At 40.3% G+C, this 17,975-nt stretch overlaps 2 protein-coding genes across 2 annotated transcripts; both read right to left on the bottom strand.

Annotated features, from left to right (window-relative positions):
- Positions 1 to 3,069: 3,069 nt before the first annotated feature.
- On the bottom strand, positions 3,070 to 7,961 carry LOC118818083 (extracellular calcium-sensing receptor-like). Its single transcript, XM_036585197.1, has 6 exons — positions 7,888 to 7,961; positions 7,413 to 7,713; positions 6,480 to 7,256; positions 5,527 to 5,751; positions 4,092 to 4,215; positions 3,070 to 3,983 (listed from the first exon to the last, which is right to left on the bottom strand). The coding sequence occupies exons 1-6, from the start codon at positions 7,944 to 7,946 to the stop codon at positions 3,070 to 3,072; spliced, it is 2,400 nt and encodes a 799-aa protein (XP_036441090.1). The 5' UTR covers positions 7,947 to 7,961.
- A 5,036-nt stretch (positions 7,962 to 12,997) lies between these two features.
- Positions 12,998 to 17,975, bottom strand: LOC118818448 (extracellular calcium-sensing receptor-like). Its single transcript, XM_036585708.1, has 6 exons — positions 17,776 to 17,975; positions 17,302 to 17,602; positions 16,428 to 17,170; positions 15,463 to 15,751; positions 14,019 to 14,142; positions 12,998 to 13,911 (listed from the first exon to the last, which is right to left on the bottom strand). Exons 1-6 carry the CDS (start codon positions 17,973 to 17,975, stop codon positions 12,998 to 13,000), a joined length of 2,571 nt encoding a protein of 856 aa, XP_036441601.1.

The following is a 17,975-nucleotide window of genomic DNA, read 5'->3' as shown; positions in this document are numbered from 1 at the left end:
TTTCAGGGAAGGCCTTAGCAAGAAACGCATTCTGCATGTATTACAACAGCATAGCTCTGTATTAAAAGAGTCCAGGTGCTAAACTGACCTGCCTGCAGTCCAGACCTGTCATCCACTGAAAACATTTGGCTCATTCTGAAACAAAAAATATGACAAAGGTGACCCCAAACTGTTGAGAAGCTGCAAACCTCTATCAAACAAGAATGAGAAAACATTTCACTTTTAAAACTACAGCAACTTGTCTCATTAGTTCCCGAATGCTTACAGAGTGTTGTTAAAAGAAGAGATGATGAAACACAGTGATAAACATGCCCCCGTCCCAACTTTTTTGAAACGTGTTGTCAGCATCAAAGTCATAATGGGCATATATTTTTCAAAAAATAATCAAATTTCTCAGTTTCGACATTCAATATGTTGTTTTTGTAGTATTTCTCTTTAAAAATATGGTTTAAATGATTTGCATATCATTACATACTATTTTTATTTACATTCTGCACAGCGTACCAACGTTTCTGGAAACAGGGTTGTAAAGGTGCTAAAAGCATTTTATGAACAATGCAGTTTAATTCAACATTATACATTATTGTCTATTATTATCATTTCAGTGGTGCATGTGAAAAACGTTCATATACATGCTGTGACATTAGCAGAGAATAAGAAACGAGAGGCATTACTTCTGCTATGAAAAGTACTCTTTTATTAAACATGCTTGCAGAAAGGCACATACAGAACAATGAGTCACCACTAGCCACACACTTCACGCTGCCAATGACCCCCCCTCTCACACAAAACACAAAGCCCCTGACACTAAACAACACAAGCCGCCTAAACTAACAAACAATATTAAACAACATAAATAGTTCCTTTGGAGGGTGCGTGCATACCATGAGCCTTAGCCTTAGGCTAACAGCTAGCTCTCCAATCAGCTCCTGTCTGCAAACTCACACTTCCATTTCTTAACTTTCCCAGCATTCTTGCTGTTCTCATGCATAAACATAGTGAATAAAAACTATACCCGCCTTCACAATCAGAGTCTTTGTCAGAATAAACCTGGAGAATTTCTGCTGGAGAACAGTATCCAAAATAAACATGCAGAACTTTTCTTGAACAAGCTACACCACCTTACCCTTACCAAAATTCCTCGGCCACTGAGGACTATAAAGTCTATGAATCAAACTGGGGGCCACCCTCTTCTACCGCACTCTTGAAAAGGATGATTTTTCAAGGGCTCTTTACTACAGAAAAAAACCCTTTTTGGTGCTATGTAGAACCTTTTTCAAAAAGGTAGAACAATCTAGAGCACATTCTCCATTAATTTGAAGAACGCTTTCACAATGCAGAGACCCGTTTAATCATGCTAAGGGTTCTTTGAGTGTTCATGGATCTACACAGAGCCATGTTTTTACTAAAGAACACTTGAAGAACCATCGTTTTTAAGTGTCTAGGGTGTACTAGGATTGGGGACTCCCCTGGCTGGGGAATCTGCACTGAGTGGTGCTGGAAAACACCAACTGTTTGGCATCTTCTCGCTGCGCTGGAGCAGAGAGACTACCACGAGGCATGCTTTCTTCAATGTTTGCTATGTTGTCAATGCTGGCAGGGGTACTGATTGTGTTTGCCGCCCATGAAAAGCCATGCTGTGCTTGACCTGACAGCACACTCTGCCCTCGGAGATGCTCCATCCAGTTCTGAAGCTGTGTGTTGCACTATCCACTGAGTATTATGTGGATTCATTGTCATCGCCACCTCTGAAACGCAGCATCGTACTCTTTAGGTCCATTCGGCACCTGTTGCTCTTTAAAAGTCTAGGCCTAGAATGCATGTCTTGGACTTCAGCTATACAGACTAAATGCCCTTCATGCCCATGATTGTCAGCATCAACCATTATTACAATGTGAAGATGAAGCATTGTGCCTTTCAGCTTGAACCTAGCATGCACCACATCTGGCTGGGCCACTGTAACTGTCAACCCTGTGTCCACCAGAGCAGTGTATGGAACTTCAATGTCAATGGAATTGTGGCAGAAGTCTGATATGTACATTCACCCCACCTCAGCCACTGTTTGTTCTCTGCCTGTGCTGTTATTTTTGAAAAGGCCAGCTTTCTTTCCCTCAAAGTACTAGCCCTAGCTAAATGTCCTGGCTGGCCGCATATCCAGCAGTGGCAGTAGACTTGTGCCACTGGCAGTATGGCTGCGGGGATAGCCAGCAGATAAGCCCTAGCACATTAAACATTTGACTTCTCTACAGGACTGCCAGCTAAATGCTGCTCATGAGCGCCACCATCTAACTACATCTGCACCAGATTTTCCACTGACATGGAGCGTGTGGGAAAGGGCACGCTATGGCAGCTAACCTCTGGGCCAACCAATGCTGCCAAGCTTGGCTTTTCTTCCCCCTGCTGCCCTCTAACGGCTCTCTGTATGACTCACCTCAAGGAGCTGTGGTGCCCTAGAAGATGCAAACTCACTCCTGTCTTCCTTAATTGTTACACAAATGTAATCTCTCATCCTCCGTAAGCCATGTAGCTTAGCTAAGATGCTAACAGCCGAATACTCTGAACCTCTCCTGTTGAGACAGTATCTTTCTTATTCTGACACTACATGTAGCGTTTACTGATATTACAAGAGACAAAGCTCATGCATATATTGTGTTCTTTGTTTATTAATGACTGTGTTCAGTCACAGCTATGCAGTAAAGAAAAAAAAGGCTTTAGGTCAACGGTTAGCTCTACTTCAGCTCATGTTTGCTCTAAGCCTTCCAGCTCTCGACTGACACAGTTCTTCTAGATGTAATGCTTAAAGACAGTGAATAAATACTAGCCCTGTGATTAAAAATAAGAGTCAATGTCAGAATAAATTCAGAAAATAAAATCTGGAGTAAAAAAAAAGCCCTGAATGCAGAACCTTTCTTGATCATGCTACTATATTTACACATTAAAATGTAAAACATTATTTAATTAAATGTATCGGCAAAGATGCTGTACTATATACACATAAACCTAAACAGAATTCAGCACATTTTATATACGGTGCTAAACAGTGCTACAGTTACAATTTCTGTGAGGGTCTCAAAGGGCCTTGGTGGATCCTTTTCCCAAAAGGTTTTTCTTGGTATTTTGCTCTGGCCTAAAAATGATTATGAAACATTTGGGAGCAAAAATACAGATAATCAAACCAAAGCTTGAGGCCAGAATAGCAAATATCTCTACAGCTACAGTGAACTTTCCAGGAGAGCTGACATAAGCTGGGATAAAGGTAACCCACACTGCACAGAATATGAGCATGCTGAATGTGATGAACTTGGCTTCATTAAAGTTATCAGGCAGCTTCCGTGCTAGAAAAGCCAAAATAAAACACAAAAGAGCCAGAAATCCTATATAACCCAGCACAGCCAGAAACCCTACAGCTGAACCTAATCCACATTCCAGGATTATTCTTTCTTTGTAGTGATTTAGATTTTTGAAGGGGAGAGGAGGAGATATTGTCAACCAAAGAACACAAATAAGGACCTGTATGAGAGTGAAGGTGAGAACACTGAGTCTCTGCTGTGGAGGCCCAAACCATTTCATGGCATTACTGCCTGGAAGTGTAGCTCTGAAGGCCATTAACACCACTATTGTTTTCCCCAGAACACAGGAGATGCAGAGGACGAAGGTGATCCCAAACGCTGTGTGGCGCAGCATACAGGACCACTCAGAGGGCCGACCAATGAAAGTAAGTGAGCAGAGAAAACACAGAGTCAGTGAGAAGAGCAGCAGGAAGCTCAGCTCTGAGTTGTTGGCTCGGACGATGGGAGAAGCTCTGTTTTTATAGAAAACAGCAGTCACACATACAGCTATGAAGGCCCCAGCGATGGAGAACACTGTCAGAATGATGCTCAGAGTGTCGTCCCAGGAAAGGAACTCCACAGGCTTGGGGAGGCATCTATCATGCTTGGCATTGGGCCAGAAATCAGGAAGGCAGTGCACACACTTCAATGAGTCTAAGAGATTAAAAATCATATTCAGAGCCTTATTTTGGAAAGAGAATAAAGAAAAACTAAACTATGACTGTCCCTAGAGAAATGCCCACTGCACTGGTGACACCCCACCTGTCTTGTTGCTGATCTCTCCTTCTGCGCATGTTATGCAGTCATAGCAGCAGACTGGCTTTCCTTTCTGCACAGCCTTCCTGGTTCCTGGAGGACAGCTCTCACTGCACACAGATCTTGGCACCTAAAAGAGTGAGGAAAACAAAATATTCTCAACAGTTATTACAAAGTACCCATATTAAGCATGTTAAACAATTTCTTTTCTTTTTTAAACAAAATGCATGTATGTATGTGATGTTTTCTTTTTTATCTAGTTTTGTCAATGCTAATTACCATCAACTAGCAATGAGCTTACTTTGCTTGAAAACTCTTAAGTAGATTAGTTAATTGATTCTCAAAAGTGTTACGGCTAGTATTAGTACCAAGTTTAACCTTAAGAATAGACTTGGGGTCAGATTTTCTGTTATGGTTAAGCTTAGGGTTAGTGTTTGGACAAAGAAGGACATTTTATTAGTTAATTAGTAGAATGCAAATAAAATGTAAAATTGCCCTCTATAGAGCATTTATAACGAATCATTCAAATAATGTCACCCTAGATACCGCTACCCCTTCGCTCAATCATTAATTGGATTAAGTGAAGGAAAGGTATTCAAAGTTATAATAAAGTACACATATTGAGTGTTCATCAAATTGTTTTCTTATTTGAGTTTGTGAAATTTGTTATTTTTGTTATATTTGAATCTTTAACTAAAATTATACATGTTAGATTACCTGACATTACAATGATGTTTGAATTCATTTTTACCTCTGTCAACATAGTCAGAAAGAAGTTTCAGTGCTTTGCTGGTTTCTCTTAATTGGCTTTATTTATTTTTTTTTTTTCGTAGGAGTCATTAAATAAAGTTAACTGGAGTTTAAAACACGTATCTTTATGCTAAATTTCTGGCTAAATTCTTGGCTGTGGCCACTGTTTAGATGGCTAAGATGCAGCCAAAGAGCAATGAAACCCCTCTTGATCCTGATTGTTTTGTAGTCTATTGTTTGTTATGTAAAGTGCAGTCCAGGGATTTTATCATGTGGTGTTTATAGGAAAGCACAGGGTAAATATAATTTAAGTGTTTTCATTGTATGTTCATTAATATCATGTTTTTCGTTATTAGTACTCAATTCATTGAAGGCAATCAGCAGCCACAAAGTGTTTCTGTAGTGACCCATGTAATTTTGAGTTGGAATAACTGCAATAAGTAATAGGCATATCTCAGTCCGTAACATATTATGTAAATACAAAACTCACCATAAACATGTATTGTATATGAACTTTTAACTTATGTTATGGACTTGATCTTGTTTTAATGCAAGTTGCCTTTTTAAAACCGTTTAAAAGTGAGATTCATAAACAATTAATTTAGTTGATTGCCTTAATTATTTTGAGTTCCGCTGACTTGTCAGGTTTAACACTGTATAGTCAATGACTACTGTAAGTCTAGTACTGTACCTCGGTCTGTCCCTCCATCCAGATGATAGCTCTGCTCATACTGAGCTCCTGGCCTCTTGGTCTGGATGAGTCATAGTGGCCCACAGGGACAAAACTCAAACCACCATCTTTCTTAAACTGCCAGTTTATGAGCTCGTAGACGGCCACAGGATCTCCACTGGAATCAAACGACACCTGAAAACCATTCTTTGTAGTGAAGTTCACTCTCTTGAGCTGGTCGAGTATCTGCAGTGAAACATATAATTTGAAAAACTGTGATTTTGAACTATCAATTGTTTGAATGCATTTTCTAAAAAATATTACTAATGAATGTTGACATGATAATAATCATTGTGATTGAGTACATAGGCTATTCTATCGTTCTTGTGAAAAATGCTGTCCAAATAAATTGAAACCATGAAAAAGAACTCAAAATCGGAATAAGTCCGTTTGATTATTGTTTGTTCCTTTCCTAAATAGATCAGCAATAATTTATGATAACACTTTGACATTTTAATATGGTGATTTTGGTTCATTTTTTGCATGAAAAGTTGCACATCAGAGCACTGATTTCACAGATTTTGATGTTTTTAAAAAAAGAATATCTACAATTTACAAAAAAAATAAATAATAAATAAAAATAAATAACAAAATACTGCTATGTTACCTTTTCTATTTGCTGTGTTAATATGGGCAATTGGGTAAATTGTAATAATGATAATATTTGCACAACGTACTTGTCAGTGGTGATACAAATGACTTAAGGTCGTAAATAGATTGTTATTGGTGGTGAAAAAAAGTTCAAATTAAGATAAAAGAACAATGTAACCCGTGTGCTTCCGAAACGATAAAATAGCCCAAATGGCCTACTTGAAAAAGATTTCTTTTAGTTTATACAATATATACAACGAAATCATGCTGATTCGTGTTATAAGTTAAGCTAGTGGCTGTTTCTAAATAAATCTTTTCAATACCTGCCATGGTGTGAATTTAGCGCTCTTGTCGCACTGCGTGTCATTACAGATAACACCGTGGATGGCATGCGCTATGGCATACGTAGCTTTGTACACGAGGTTAGTCGCGCGAAGCTGCGACGTGTCTGTATATGGGTTCTGCAGCGCGCGGATATCCTCGCTGCCGTCACATTTCCGCGCGGCCACTGATGAGCTTTTTAGGCTACAGCTGAACGAGCGCTCCCAAAACTCCGTTAGCAGAGGCGATTTCAGTGCTTGTTCTGGAGAGAGATCCAGAAGAAACTCGCGAAGACCTGGAATCACTGAGCGGGGGATCCCAAATCCTATCGCACCAGCGCACATGTTAAAGCGCAGAAATTCGGGATCTATTATCCACGCTTCGCTGCCGATCCACTGAAGAGGAGGCGGCGGCTGTCTTGACAGTTCTTCCAACAGAAGCCTCAATTCGCCTTCGAGAACAAACGCTACTATTACCCGGGCTGTTGATCTGCGGATGACGTTTGCCACTCTCTCCAGTTTACTGCGCGGTTGTGTTCTGTAGTAGGACTCGGAGTACTCCACACAGATGCCCTCCTCCTGCGCAGCCTTTAGAAACAAGGCCATTCCATTATTTCCATAGTCTGAGTCGCTGCGCACTGCCCCAATCCATGTCCAGCCAAAATGCTTTACTATTTTCGCTAGGGCTGCCGCCTGATGGTGGTCACTAGGTATGGTCCTGAAGAAAGCAGGATACTGACGCTTATCGCTCAGACATGCGCAGGTTGCGTAGTGACTCACCTGTTATTTAGCATAGAAAACAAGAAGAAAGAGCTATTTGAGAATCTGATTGAATTATTTATGGGACATACTATTGTTTTTTCAGTTATTAATAAACACAAATGATATCAAACTGGATTTTTAATATTGCACCATTTTATGCAGCGCTTTAATCACCTGTGGAATTCCAAAAAGACCCAGCATTCTGGCAATGCCAATTGAGGGGGTTGATGCAGAATCTCCCACGAGAGCAGGAACAGCGGCGGCTGCAGATTTTGAACAGGAATCAGTATCATTGAAAAATGGCTCCATGCCGTTTGCCAACAATAATGCAAGTTTAATAGCCATCTGCACTGCACCGCACGAGTCGCGTATCTGGTATCCTAACGTGATTCCGGGCAAGAGATCCGTTCTGTTGTTGATCTCGTGGATGGCGAATTCCATGGCACGAGCGAAGCGCAGCTCCCTGAAGTTCATACTGATAGAAACATAAGATATAAAAAAACACATTTTCACAAAATCAGTTTTATTATTTTACCAAATATTTTCAGATGTCATTAACTCGACAAGTAGCGCATCACTGTAAATCAGTGGCATTTTGACAATAATCATTCCTCTGTAATGTTTTCTCCAACTATTCACACTCACAGACCTCCCCGAGCACTGTAGCTGTAGTGGTTGTCTGGTGTAGGTGTTCTGCTCTGAACTCATGTAGAAATGAATCGAAAAAATCCCCCCGATTATAAAGTCTCCATTCATAGAAAGAGCAGGCGCCTGAGGATCAGCCCACAGCCTGCAGCTGGCCGGGTCAGCTTTACAAGCTGCTGGAATAAGCCCAGTTAACCACAGCATTGATACAAACGTCATCAAATTTGAAGTGATCTGCATGGCATACTCAGGTATTTCCAGCCCTTTGAAAGCCAGGGCTGCTGCTTTTAAAGAGTCACCTTCTTATGATGCCCTATGGGTGTGAGCTTGGGCTCAGGGGGCGTGGTGATGTCTTGAATAATAATGACAAAATTACACATCATTTTTGTATTTGTGTGTTTCTGGTGTATTGAATTGTCTATACAAAGAGCCCGAGTTGTAGTAATTTCAGGCCTCGTCACCTTTACCATATGCATTCAAGGCCGTTTGCACTGAACAGGGGCGCGTCTTTTTTTATGCACAATTCAGACTTTGAATTTTAGCACTTTTTTGGTAATTTTCGATAGGAACACAAGGTGGCGCCGTCTAACTTCCGCTGTAAGCAACGCATTATCTGATATCATCTGATACTACACATTGGCTTTCTGCACGAGAGTTTAGTAAAAGCACACTGCTCGACAGAAGCTGCAAAGCATACTACTGCGCAAAAGCGACGCAGCATCCGCGGTGAACGTGCATATGATGGTAAAATGCTGCAGGTCTGAATGACACATGATTCTTCCTTTTACTCCTGCGTGCTGATGAAGGTCTGGGTGATGTGATATACACCCTTAATCGTAAACATTGGCAAACTTACGAAAATCTCGTGTAGAAAGTGTAGAAAGTGTGTAGTACCTGCCGATATGCAGGTGGATGTATCGCACACTGTTAATAGCAGATATTAAACGGCACCATCCTGTCCTACTAGCGAATTCCGTGCTGCTGTAACCACGAAATGTAATCATGAAATGTTATTTTATAAATATGGCATTCTGAATTAGGTACAGATGGGCAATATCGCAAAAAAAAAAATAATACTTCTATACTAATTTTCATTAAAAACGATGCTTCACAATAAATATTTTTATTGAGAAAATATTTTTACCAGAGAAAAAAAGAACTTCAGAAAACCATATTGAATTGCATTATGATGTAATTCATCACGATAACGATTTATTGTTAAATTGCCCAGCCCTAGAATTAGGAATCATTGGCTGTTTTCAAAGTTAAGTGAAGCGCACGTAGCAAGAAGGTGATTCTAAAATTCTGCATAATTGTACTAGTTGTGTAATGCTACACCTGGTGGTTAATTGGCAACAGGTCAATAACATGATTGGGTATAATTTCCAAGAGGCGGAGTCTTTCAGAAGTAAAAATGAGGAGGGGTTCACCACTCTGTGAAAGACTGCATGATCAAATAGTGCAACAATTCAAGAATAACGTTTCTCGACATAAAATAGCAAAGAACTTTTGCTTTTCATCATCTACAATACATAATATTATTAAAAGATTCAGAGAATCTGGAGAAATCTCTGTATGTAAGGTACAAGGCCAAAAACCAGTATTGGCTGGCCATGATCTTCAGGCCCTCATCACTGCTTTAAAAACAGACATGATTCTGTAGTGGAAATCACTGCACAGGCTCAGGAACACTTCTGAAAACCATTGTCTGTGAAAACAGTTTGTCGCTGCATCCACAAATACAAGTTAAAGCTCTAAAACACAAAGAAGAAACAATAAATAAACAGGATCCAGAAATGCCACCACCCTCATTTGAGATCGACTGACACTAACATTTGAAATTTGTTTTGGAATTCATGGACGTTGTGTCCGCCAGCCTAAAGACTACTCAGCTAGTTATCAGTGCAGTTCAAAAGCCAGTATTCATGATGGTATAGAGGTGCATTACTGCACATGGCATAGGTGACATGCACATCTGTGAAGGTGCCATTAATGCTGAATGATATGTACATGTTTTGGCAAGATATGCTGCCATCCAGATGACATCTTTTTAAGGGAAGGCCTTAGCAAGAAATGCATTCTGCATGTATTACAACAGCATAGCTCTGTATTAAAAGAGTCCAGGTGCTAAACTGACCTGCCTGCAGTCCAGACCTGTCATCCACTGAAAACATTTGGCTCATTCTGAAACAAAAAATATGACAAAGGTGACCCCAAACTGTTGAGAAGCTGCAATCTTCTATCAAACAAGAAGAAGAAAACATTTCACTTTTAAAACTACAGCAACTTGTCTCATTAGTTCCCGAATGCTTACAGAGTGTTGTTAAAAGAAGAGATGATGAAACACAGTGATAAACATGCCCCCGTCCCAACTTTTTTGAAACGTGTTGTCAGCATCAAAGTCATAATGGGCATATATTTTTCAAAAAATAATCAAATTTCTCAGTTTCGACATTCAATATGTTGTTTTTTGTAGTATTTCCCTTTAAAAATATGGTTTAAATGATTTGCATATCATTACATACTATTTTTATTTACATTCTGCACAGCGTACCAACGTTTCTGGAAACAGGGTTGTAAAAGTGCTAAAAGCATTTTATGAACAATGTAGTTTAATTCAACATTATACATTATTGTCTATTATTATCATTTCAGTGGTGCATGTGAAAAACGTTCATATACATGTTGTGACATTAGCAGAGAATAAGAAACGAGAGGCATTACTTCTGCTATGAAAAGTACTCTTTTATTAAACATGCTTGCAGAAAGGCACATACAGAACAATGAGTCACCACTAGCCACACACTTCACGCTGCCAATGACCCCCCCTCTCACACAAAACACAAAGCCCCTGACACTAAACAACACAAGCCGCCTAAACTAACAAACAATATTAAACAACATAAATAGTTCCTTTGGAGGGTGCGTGCATACCATGAGCCTTAGCCTTAGGCTAACAGCTAGCTCTCCAATCAGCTCCTGTCTGCAAACTCACACTTCCATTTCTTAACTTTCCCAGCATTCTTGCTGTCCTCATGCATAAACATAGTGAATAAAAACTATACCCGCCTTCACAATCAGAGTCTTTGTCAGAATAAACCTGGAGAATTTCTGCTGGAGAACAGTATCCAAAATAAACATGCAGAACTTTTCTTGAACAAGCTACACCACCTTACCCTTACCAAAATTCCTCGGCCACTGAGGACTATAAAGTCTATGAATCAAACTGGGGGCCACCCTCTTCTACCGCACTCTTGAAAAGGATGATTTTTCAAGGGCTCTTTACTACAGAAAAAACCCTTTTTGGTGCTAAGTAGAACCTTTTTCAAAAAGGTAGAACAATCTAGAGCACATTCTCCATTAATTTGAAGAACACTTTCACAAAGCAGAGACCCGTTTAATCATGCTAAGGGTTCTTTGAGTGTTCATGGATCTATACAGAGCCATGTTTTTACTAAAGAACACTTGAAGAACCATCGTTTTTAAATGTGTCTAGGGTGTACTAGGATTGGGGACTCCCCTGGCTGGGGAATCTGAAGTGGTGCTGGAAAACACCAACTGTTTGGCATCTTCTCGCTGCGCTGGAGCAGAGAGAATACCACGAGGCATGCTTTCTTCAATGTTTGCTATGTTGTCAATGCTGGCAGGGGTACTGATTGTGTTTGCCGCCCATGAAAAGCCATGCTGTGCTTGACCTGACAGCACACTCTGCCCTCGGAGATGCTCCATCCAGTTCTGAAGCTGTGTGTTGCACTATCCACTGCGTATTATGTGGATTCATTGTCATCGCCACCTCTGAAATGCAGCATCGTACTCTTTAGGTCCATTTGGCACCTGTTGCTCTTTAAAAGTCTAGGCCTAGAATGCATGTCTTGGACTTCAGCTATCCAGACTAAATGCCCTTCATGCCCCTGACTGTCAGCATCAACCATTATTACAATGTGAAGATGAAGCATTGTGCCTTTCAGCTTGAACCTAGCATGCACCACTTCTGGCTGGGCCACTGTAACTGTCAACCCTCTGTCCACCAGAGCAGTGTATGGAACTTCAATGTCAATGGAATTGTGGCAGAAGTCTGATATGTACATTCACCCCACCTCAGCCACTGTTTGTTCTCTGCCTGTGCTGTTATTTTTGAAAAGGCCAGCATTCTTTCCCTCAAAGTACTAGCCCTAGCTAAATGTCCTGGCTGGCCGCATATCCAGCAGTGGCAGTAGACTTGTGCCACTGCCAGTATGGCTGCGGGGATAGCCAGCAGATAAGCCCTAGCACATTAAACATTTGACTTCTCTACAGGACTGCCAGCTAAATGCTGCTCATGAGCGCCACCATCTAACTACATCTGCACCAGATTTTCCACTGACATGGAGCGTGTGGGAAAGTGCACGCTATGGCAGCTAACCTCTGGGCCAACCAATGCTGCCAAGCTTGGCTTTTCTTCCCCCTGCTGCCCTCTAACGGCTCTCTGTATGACTCACCTCAAGGAGCTGTGGTGCCCTAGAAGATGCAAACTCACTCCTGTCTTCCTTAATTGTTACACAAATGTAATCTCTCATCCTCCGTAAGCCATGTAGCTTAGCTAAGATGCTAACAGCCGAATACTCTGAACCTCTCCTGTTGAGACAGTATCTTTCTTATTCTGACACTACATGTAGCGTTTACTGATATTACAAGAGACAAAGCTCATGCATATATTGTGTTCTTTGTTTATTAATGACTGTGTTCAGTCACAGCTATGCAGTAAAGAAAAAAAAGGCTTTAGGTCAACGGTTAGCTCTACTTCAGCTCATGTTTGCTGTAAGCCTTCCAGCTCTCGACTGACACAGTTCTTCTAGATGTAATGCTTAAAGACAGTGAATAAATACTAGCCCTGTGATTAAAAATAAGAGTCAATGTCAGAATAAATTCAGAAAATAAAATCTGGAGTAAAAAAAAAGCCCTGAATGCAGAACCTTTCTTGATCATGCTACTATATTTACACATTAAAATGTAAAACATTATTTAATTATGTATCGGCGAAGATGCTGTACTATATACACATAAACCTAAACAGAATTCAGCACATTTTATATACGGTGCTAAACAGTGCTACAGTTACAATTTCTGTGAGGGTCTCAAAGGGCCTTGGTGGATCCTTTTCCCAAAAGGTTTTTCTTGGTATTTTGCTCTGGCCTAAAAATGATTATGAAACATTTGGGAGCAAAAATACAGATAATCAAACCAAAGCTTGAGGCCAGAATAGCAAATATCTCTACAGCTACAGTGAACTTTCCAGGAGAGCTGACATAAGCTGGGATAAAGGTAACCCACACTGCACAGAATATGAGCATGCTGAATGTGATGAACTTGGCTTCATTAAAGTTATCAGGCAGCTTCCGTGCTAGAAAAGCCAAAATAAAACACAAGAGAGCCAGAAATCCTATATAACCCAGCACAGCCCAGAACCCTACAGCTGAACCTAATCCACATTCCAGGATTATTCTTTCTTTGTAGTGATTTAGATTTTTGAAGGGGAGAGGAGGAGATATTGTCAACCAAAGAACACAAATAAGGACCTGTATGAGAGTGAAGGTGAGAACACTGAGTCTCTGCTGTGGAGGCCCAAACCATTTCATGGCATTACTGCCTGGAAGTGTAGCTCTGAAGGCCATTAACACCACTATTGTTTTCCCCAGAACACAGGAGATGCAGAGGACGAAGGTGATCCCAAACGCTGTGTGGCGCAGCATACAGGACCACTCAGAGGGCCGACCAATGAAAGTAAGTGAGCAGAGAAAACACAGAGTCAGTGAGAAGAGCAGCAGGAAGCTCAGCTCTGAGTTGTTGGCTCGGACGATGGGAGAAGTTCTGTTTTTATAGAAAACAGCAGTCACACATACAGCTATGAAGGCCCCAGCGATGGAGAACACTGTCAGGATGATGCTCAGAGTGTCGTCCCAGGACAAGAACTCCACAGGCTTGGGGAGGCATCTATCATGCTTGGCATTGGGCCAGAAATCAGGAAGGCAGTGCACACACTTCAATGAGTCTAAGAGATTAAAAATCATATTCAGAGCCTTATTTTGGAAAGAGAATAAAGAAAAACTAAACTATGACTGTCCCTAGAGAAATGTCCACTGCACTGGTGACACCCACCTGTCTTGTTGCTGATCTCTCCTTCTGCGCATGGTATACAGTCATAGCAGCAGACTGGCTTTCCTTTCTGCACAGCCTTCCTGGTTCCTGGAGGACAGCTCTCACTGCACACAGATCTTGGCACCTAAAAGAGTGAGAAAAACAAAATATTCTCAACAGTTATTACAAAGTACCCATATTAAGCATGTTAAACAATTTCTTTTCTTTTTTAAACAAAATGCATGTATGTATGTGATGTTTTCTTTTTTATCTAGTTTTGTCAATGCTAATTACCATCAACTAGCAATGAGCTTACGTTGCTTGGAAACTCTTAAGTAGATTAGTTAATTGATTCTCAAAAGTGTTACGGCTAGTATTAGTACCAAGTTTAACCTTAAGAATAGACTTGGGGTCAGATTTTCTGTTATGGTTAAGCTTAGGGTTAGTGTTTGGACAAAGAAGGACATTTTATTAGTTAATTAGTAGAATGCAAATAAAATGTAAAATTGCCCTCTATAGAGCATTTATAACGAATCATTCAAATAATGTCACCCTAGATACCGCTACCCCTTCGCTCAATCATTAATTGGATTAAGTGAAGGAAAGGTATTCAAAGTTATAATAAAGTACACATATTGAGTGTTCATCAAATTGTTTTCTTATTTGAGTTTGTGAAATTTGTTATTTTTGTTATATTTGAATCTTTAACTAAAATTATACATGTTAGATTACCTGACATTACAATGATGTTTGAATTCATTTTTACCTCTGTCAACATAGTCAGAAAGAAGTTTCAGTGCTTTGCTGGTTTCTCTTAATTGGCTTTATTTTATTTATTTATTTATTTTTTTTTGTAGGAGTCATTAAATAAAGTTAACTGGAGTTTAAAACACGTATCTTTATGCTAAATTTCTGGCTAAATTCTTGGCTGTGGCCACTGTTTAGATGGCTAAGATGCACCCAAAGAGCAATGAAACCCCTCTTGATCCTGATTGTTTTGTAGTCTATTGTTTGTTATGTAAAGTACAGTCCAGAGATTTTATCATGTGGTGTTTATAGGAAAGCACAGGGTAAATATAATTTAAGTGTTTTCATTGTATGTTCATTAATATCATGTTTTTCGTTATTGGTACTCAATTCATTGAAGGCAATCAGCGGCCACAAAGTGTTTCTGTAGTGACTCATGTAATTTTGAGTTGGAATTACTGCAATGAGTAATAGGCATATCTCAGTCTGTAACATATTATGTAAATACAAAACTCACCCTAAACATGTACTGTATATGAACTTTTAACTTATTTTATGGACTTGATCTTGTTTTAATGCAAGTTGCCTTTTTAAAACCGTTTAAAAGTGAGATTCATAAACAATTAATTTAGTTGATTGCCTTAATTATTTTGAGTTCCGCTGACTTGTCAGGTTTAACACTGTATAGTCAATGACTACTGTAAGTCTAGTACTGTACCTCGGTCTGTCCCTCCATCCAGATGATAGCTCTGCTCATACTGAGCTCCTGGCCTCTTGGTCTGGATGAGTCATAGTGGCCCACAGGGACAAAACTCAAACCACCATCTTTCTTAAACTGCCAGTTTATGAGCTCGTAGACGGCCACAGGATCACCACTGGAATCAAACGACACCTGAAAACCATTGTTTGTAGTGAAGTTCACTCTCTTGAGCTGGTCGAGTATCTGCAGTGGAACATATAATTTGAAAAACTGTGATTTTGAACTATCAATTGTTTGAATGCATTTTCTAAAAAATATCACTAATGAATGTTGACATGATAATAATCATTGTGATTGAGTACATAGGCTATTCTATCGTTCTTGTGAAAAATGCTGTCCAAATAAATTGAAACCATGAAAAAGAACTCAAAATCGGAATAAGTCCGTTTGATTATTGTTTGTTCCTTTCCTAAATAGATCAGCAATAATTTATGATAACACTTTGACATTTTAATATGGTGATTTTGGTTCATTTTTTGCATGAAAAGTTGCACGTCAGAGCACTGATTTCACAGATTTTGATTTTTTAAAAAAAGAATATCTACAATTTACAAAAAAAAAAAAAAAATACTGCTATGTTATCTTTTCTATTTGCTGTGTTAATATGGGCAATTGGGTAAATTGTAATAATGATAATATTTGCACAACGTACTTGTCAGTGGTGATACAAATGACTTAAGGTCGTAAACAGATTGTTATTGGTGGTGAAAAAAAGTTCAAATTAAGATAAAAGAACAATGTAACCCGTGTGCTTCCGAAACGATAAAATAGCCCAAATGGCCTACTTGAAAAAGATTTCTTTTAGTTTATACAATATATACAACGAAATCATGCTGATTCGTGTTATAAGTTAAGCTAGTGGCTGTTTCTAAATAAATCTTTTCAATACCTGCCATGATGCGAATTTAGCGCTCATGTCACACTGCGTGTCATTACAGATAACACCGTGGATGGCATGCGCTATGGCATACGTAGCTTTGTACACGAGGTTAGTCGCGCGAAGCTGCGACGTGTCTGTATATGGGTTCTGCAGCGCGCGGATATCCTCGCTGCCGTCACATTTCCGCGCGGCCACTGATGAGCTTTTTAGGCTACAGCTGAACGAGCGCTCCCAAAACTCCGTCAGCAGAGGCGATTTCAGTGCTTGTTCTGGAGAGAGATCCAGAAGAAACTCGCGAAGACCTGGAATCACTGAGCGGGGGATCCCAAATCCTATCGCACCAGCGCACATGTTAAAGCGCAGAAATTCGGGATCTATGATCCACGCTTCGCTGCCGATCCACTGAAGAGGAGGCGGCGGCTGTCTTGACAGTTCTTCCAACAGAAGCCTCAATTCGCCTTCGAGAACAAACGCTACTATTACCCGGGCTGTTGATCTGCGGATGACGTTTGCCACTCTCTCCAGTTTACTGCGCGGTTGTGTTCTGTAGAAGGACTCGGAGTACTCCACACAGATGCCCTCCTCTTGCGCAGCCTTTAGAAACAAGGCCATTCCATTATTTCCATAGTCTGTGTCGCTGCGCACTGCCCCAATCCATGTCCAGCCGAAATGCTTGACTATTTTCGCTAGGGCTGCCGCCTGATGGTGGTCACTAGGCACGGTCCTGAAGAAGGCAGGGTACTGACGTTTATCGCTCAGACATGCGCAGGTTGCGTAGTGACTCACCTGTTATTTAGCATAGAAAACAAGAAGAAAGAGCTGATTGAATTATTTATGGGACATACTATTGTTTTTCAGTTATTAATAAACACAAATGATTTTTAATATTGCACCATTTTATGCAGCGCTTTAATCACCTGTGGAATTCCAAAAAGACCCAGCATTCTGGCAATGCCAATTGAGGGGGTTGATGCAGAATCTCCCACGAGAGCAGGAACAGCAGCGGCTGCAGATTTTGAACAGGAATCAGTATCATTGAAAAATGGCTCCATGCCGTTTGCCAACAGTAATGCAAGTTTAATAGCCATCGGCACTGCACCGCACGAGTCGCGTATCTGGTATCCTAACGTGATTCCGGGCAAGAGATCCGTTCTGTTGTTGATCTCGTGGATGGCGAATTCCATGGCACGAGCGAAGCGCAGCTCCCTGAAGTTCATACTGATAGAAACATAAGATATAAAAAACACATTTTCACAAAATCAGTTTTATTATTTTACCAAATATTTTCAGATGTCATTAACTCGACAAGTAGCGCATCACTGTAAATCAGTGGCATTTTGACAATAATCATTCCTCTGTAATGTTTTCTCCAACTATTCACACTCACAGACCTCCCCGAGCACTGTAGCTGTAGTGGTTGTCTGGTGTAGGTGTTCTGCTCTGAACTCATGTAGAAATGAATCGAAAAAATCCCCCCGATTATAAAGTCTCCATTCATAGAAAGAGCAGGCGCCTGAGGATCAGCCCACAGCCTGCAGCTGGCCGGGTCAGCTTTACAAGCTGCTGGAATAAGCCCAGTTAACCACAGCAT

Source organism: Colossoma macropomum, unplaced genomic scaffold (assembly GCF_904425465.1).
Source record: "Colossoma macropomum unplaced genomic scaffold, Colossoma_macropomum, whole genome shotgun sequence".
Lineage (NCBI taxonomy): Eukaryota > Metazoa > Chordata > Actinopteri > Characiformes > Serrasalmidae > Colossoma > Colossoma macropomum.
The sequence above is the reverse complement of the archived record's forward strand: the minus strand, read 5'-3'. Positions and strand labels throughout refer to the sequence as shown.

Coding starts and splice junctions, on each gene's coding strand:
- LOC118818083 (XM_036585197.1), bottom strand. CDS start 7,946: ATGAGTTCAGAGCAGAACACCTACACCAGACAACCACTACAGCTACAG. Junction 5,752..6,479: donor CTAAATTCACACCATGGCAG/GTATTGAAAAGA, acceptor GTTTCACTGCAG/ATACTCGACCAGCTCAAGAG. Junction 3,984..4,091: donor AGAGATCAGCAACAAGACAG/GTGGGGTGTCAC, acceptor TTAATCTCTTAG/ACTCATTGAAGTGTGTGCAC.
- LOC118818448 (XM_036585708.1), bottom strand. CDS start 17,975: ATGCTGTGGTTAACTGGGCTTATTCCAGCAGCTTGTAAAGCTGACCCG. Junction 15,752..16,427: donor GTTATCTGTAATGACACGCA/GTGTGACATGAG, acceptor GATATTTTTTAG/AAAATGCATTCAAACAATTG. Junction 14,143..15,462: donor GGATGGAGGGACAGACCGAG/GTACAGTACTAG, acceptor TCACTCTTTTAG/GTGCCAAGATCTGTGTGCAG.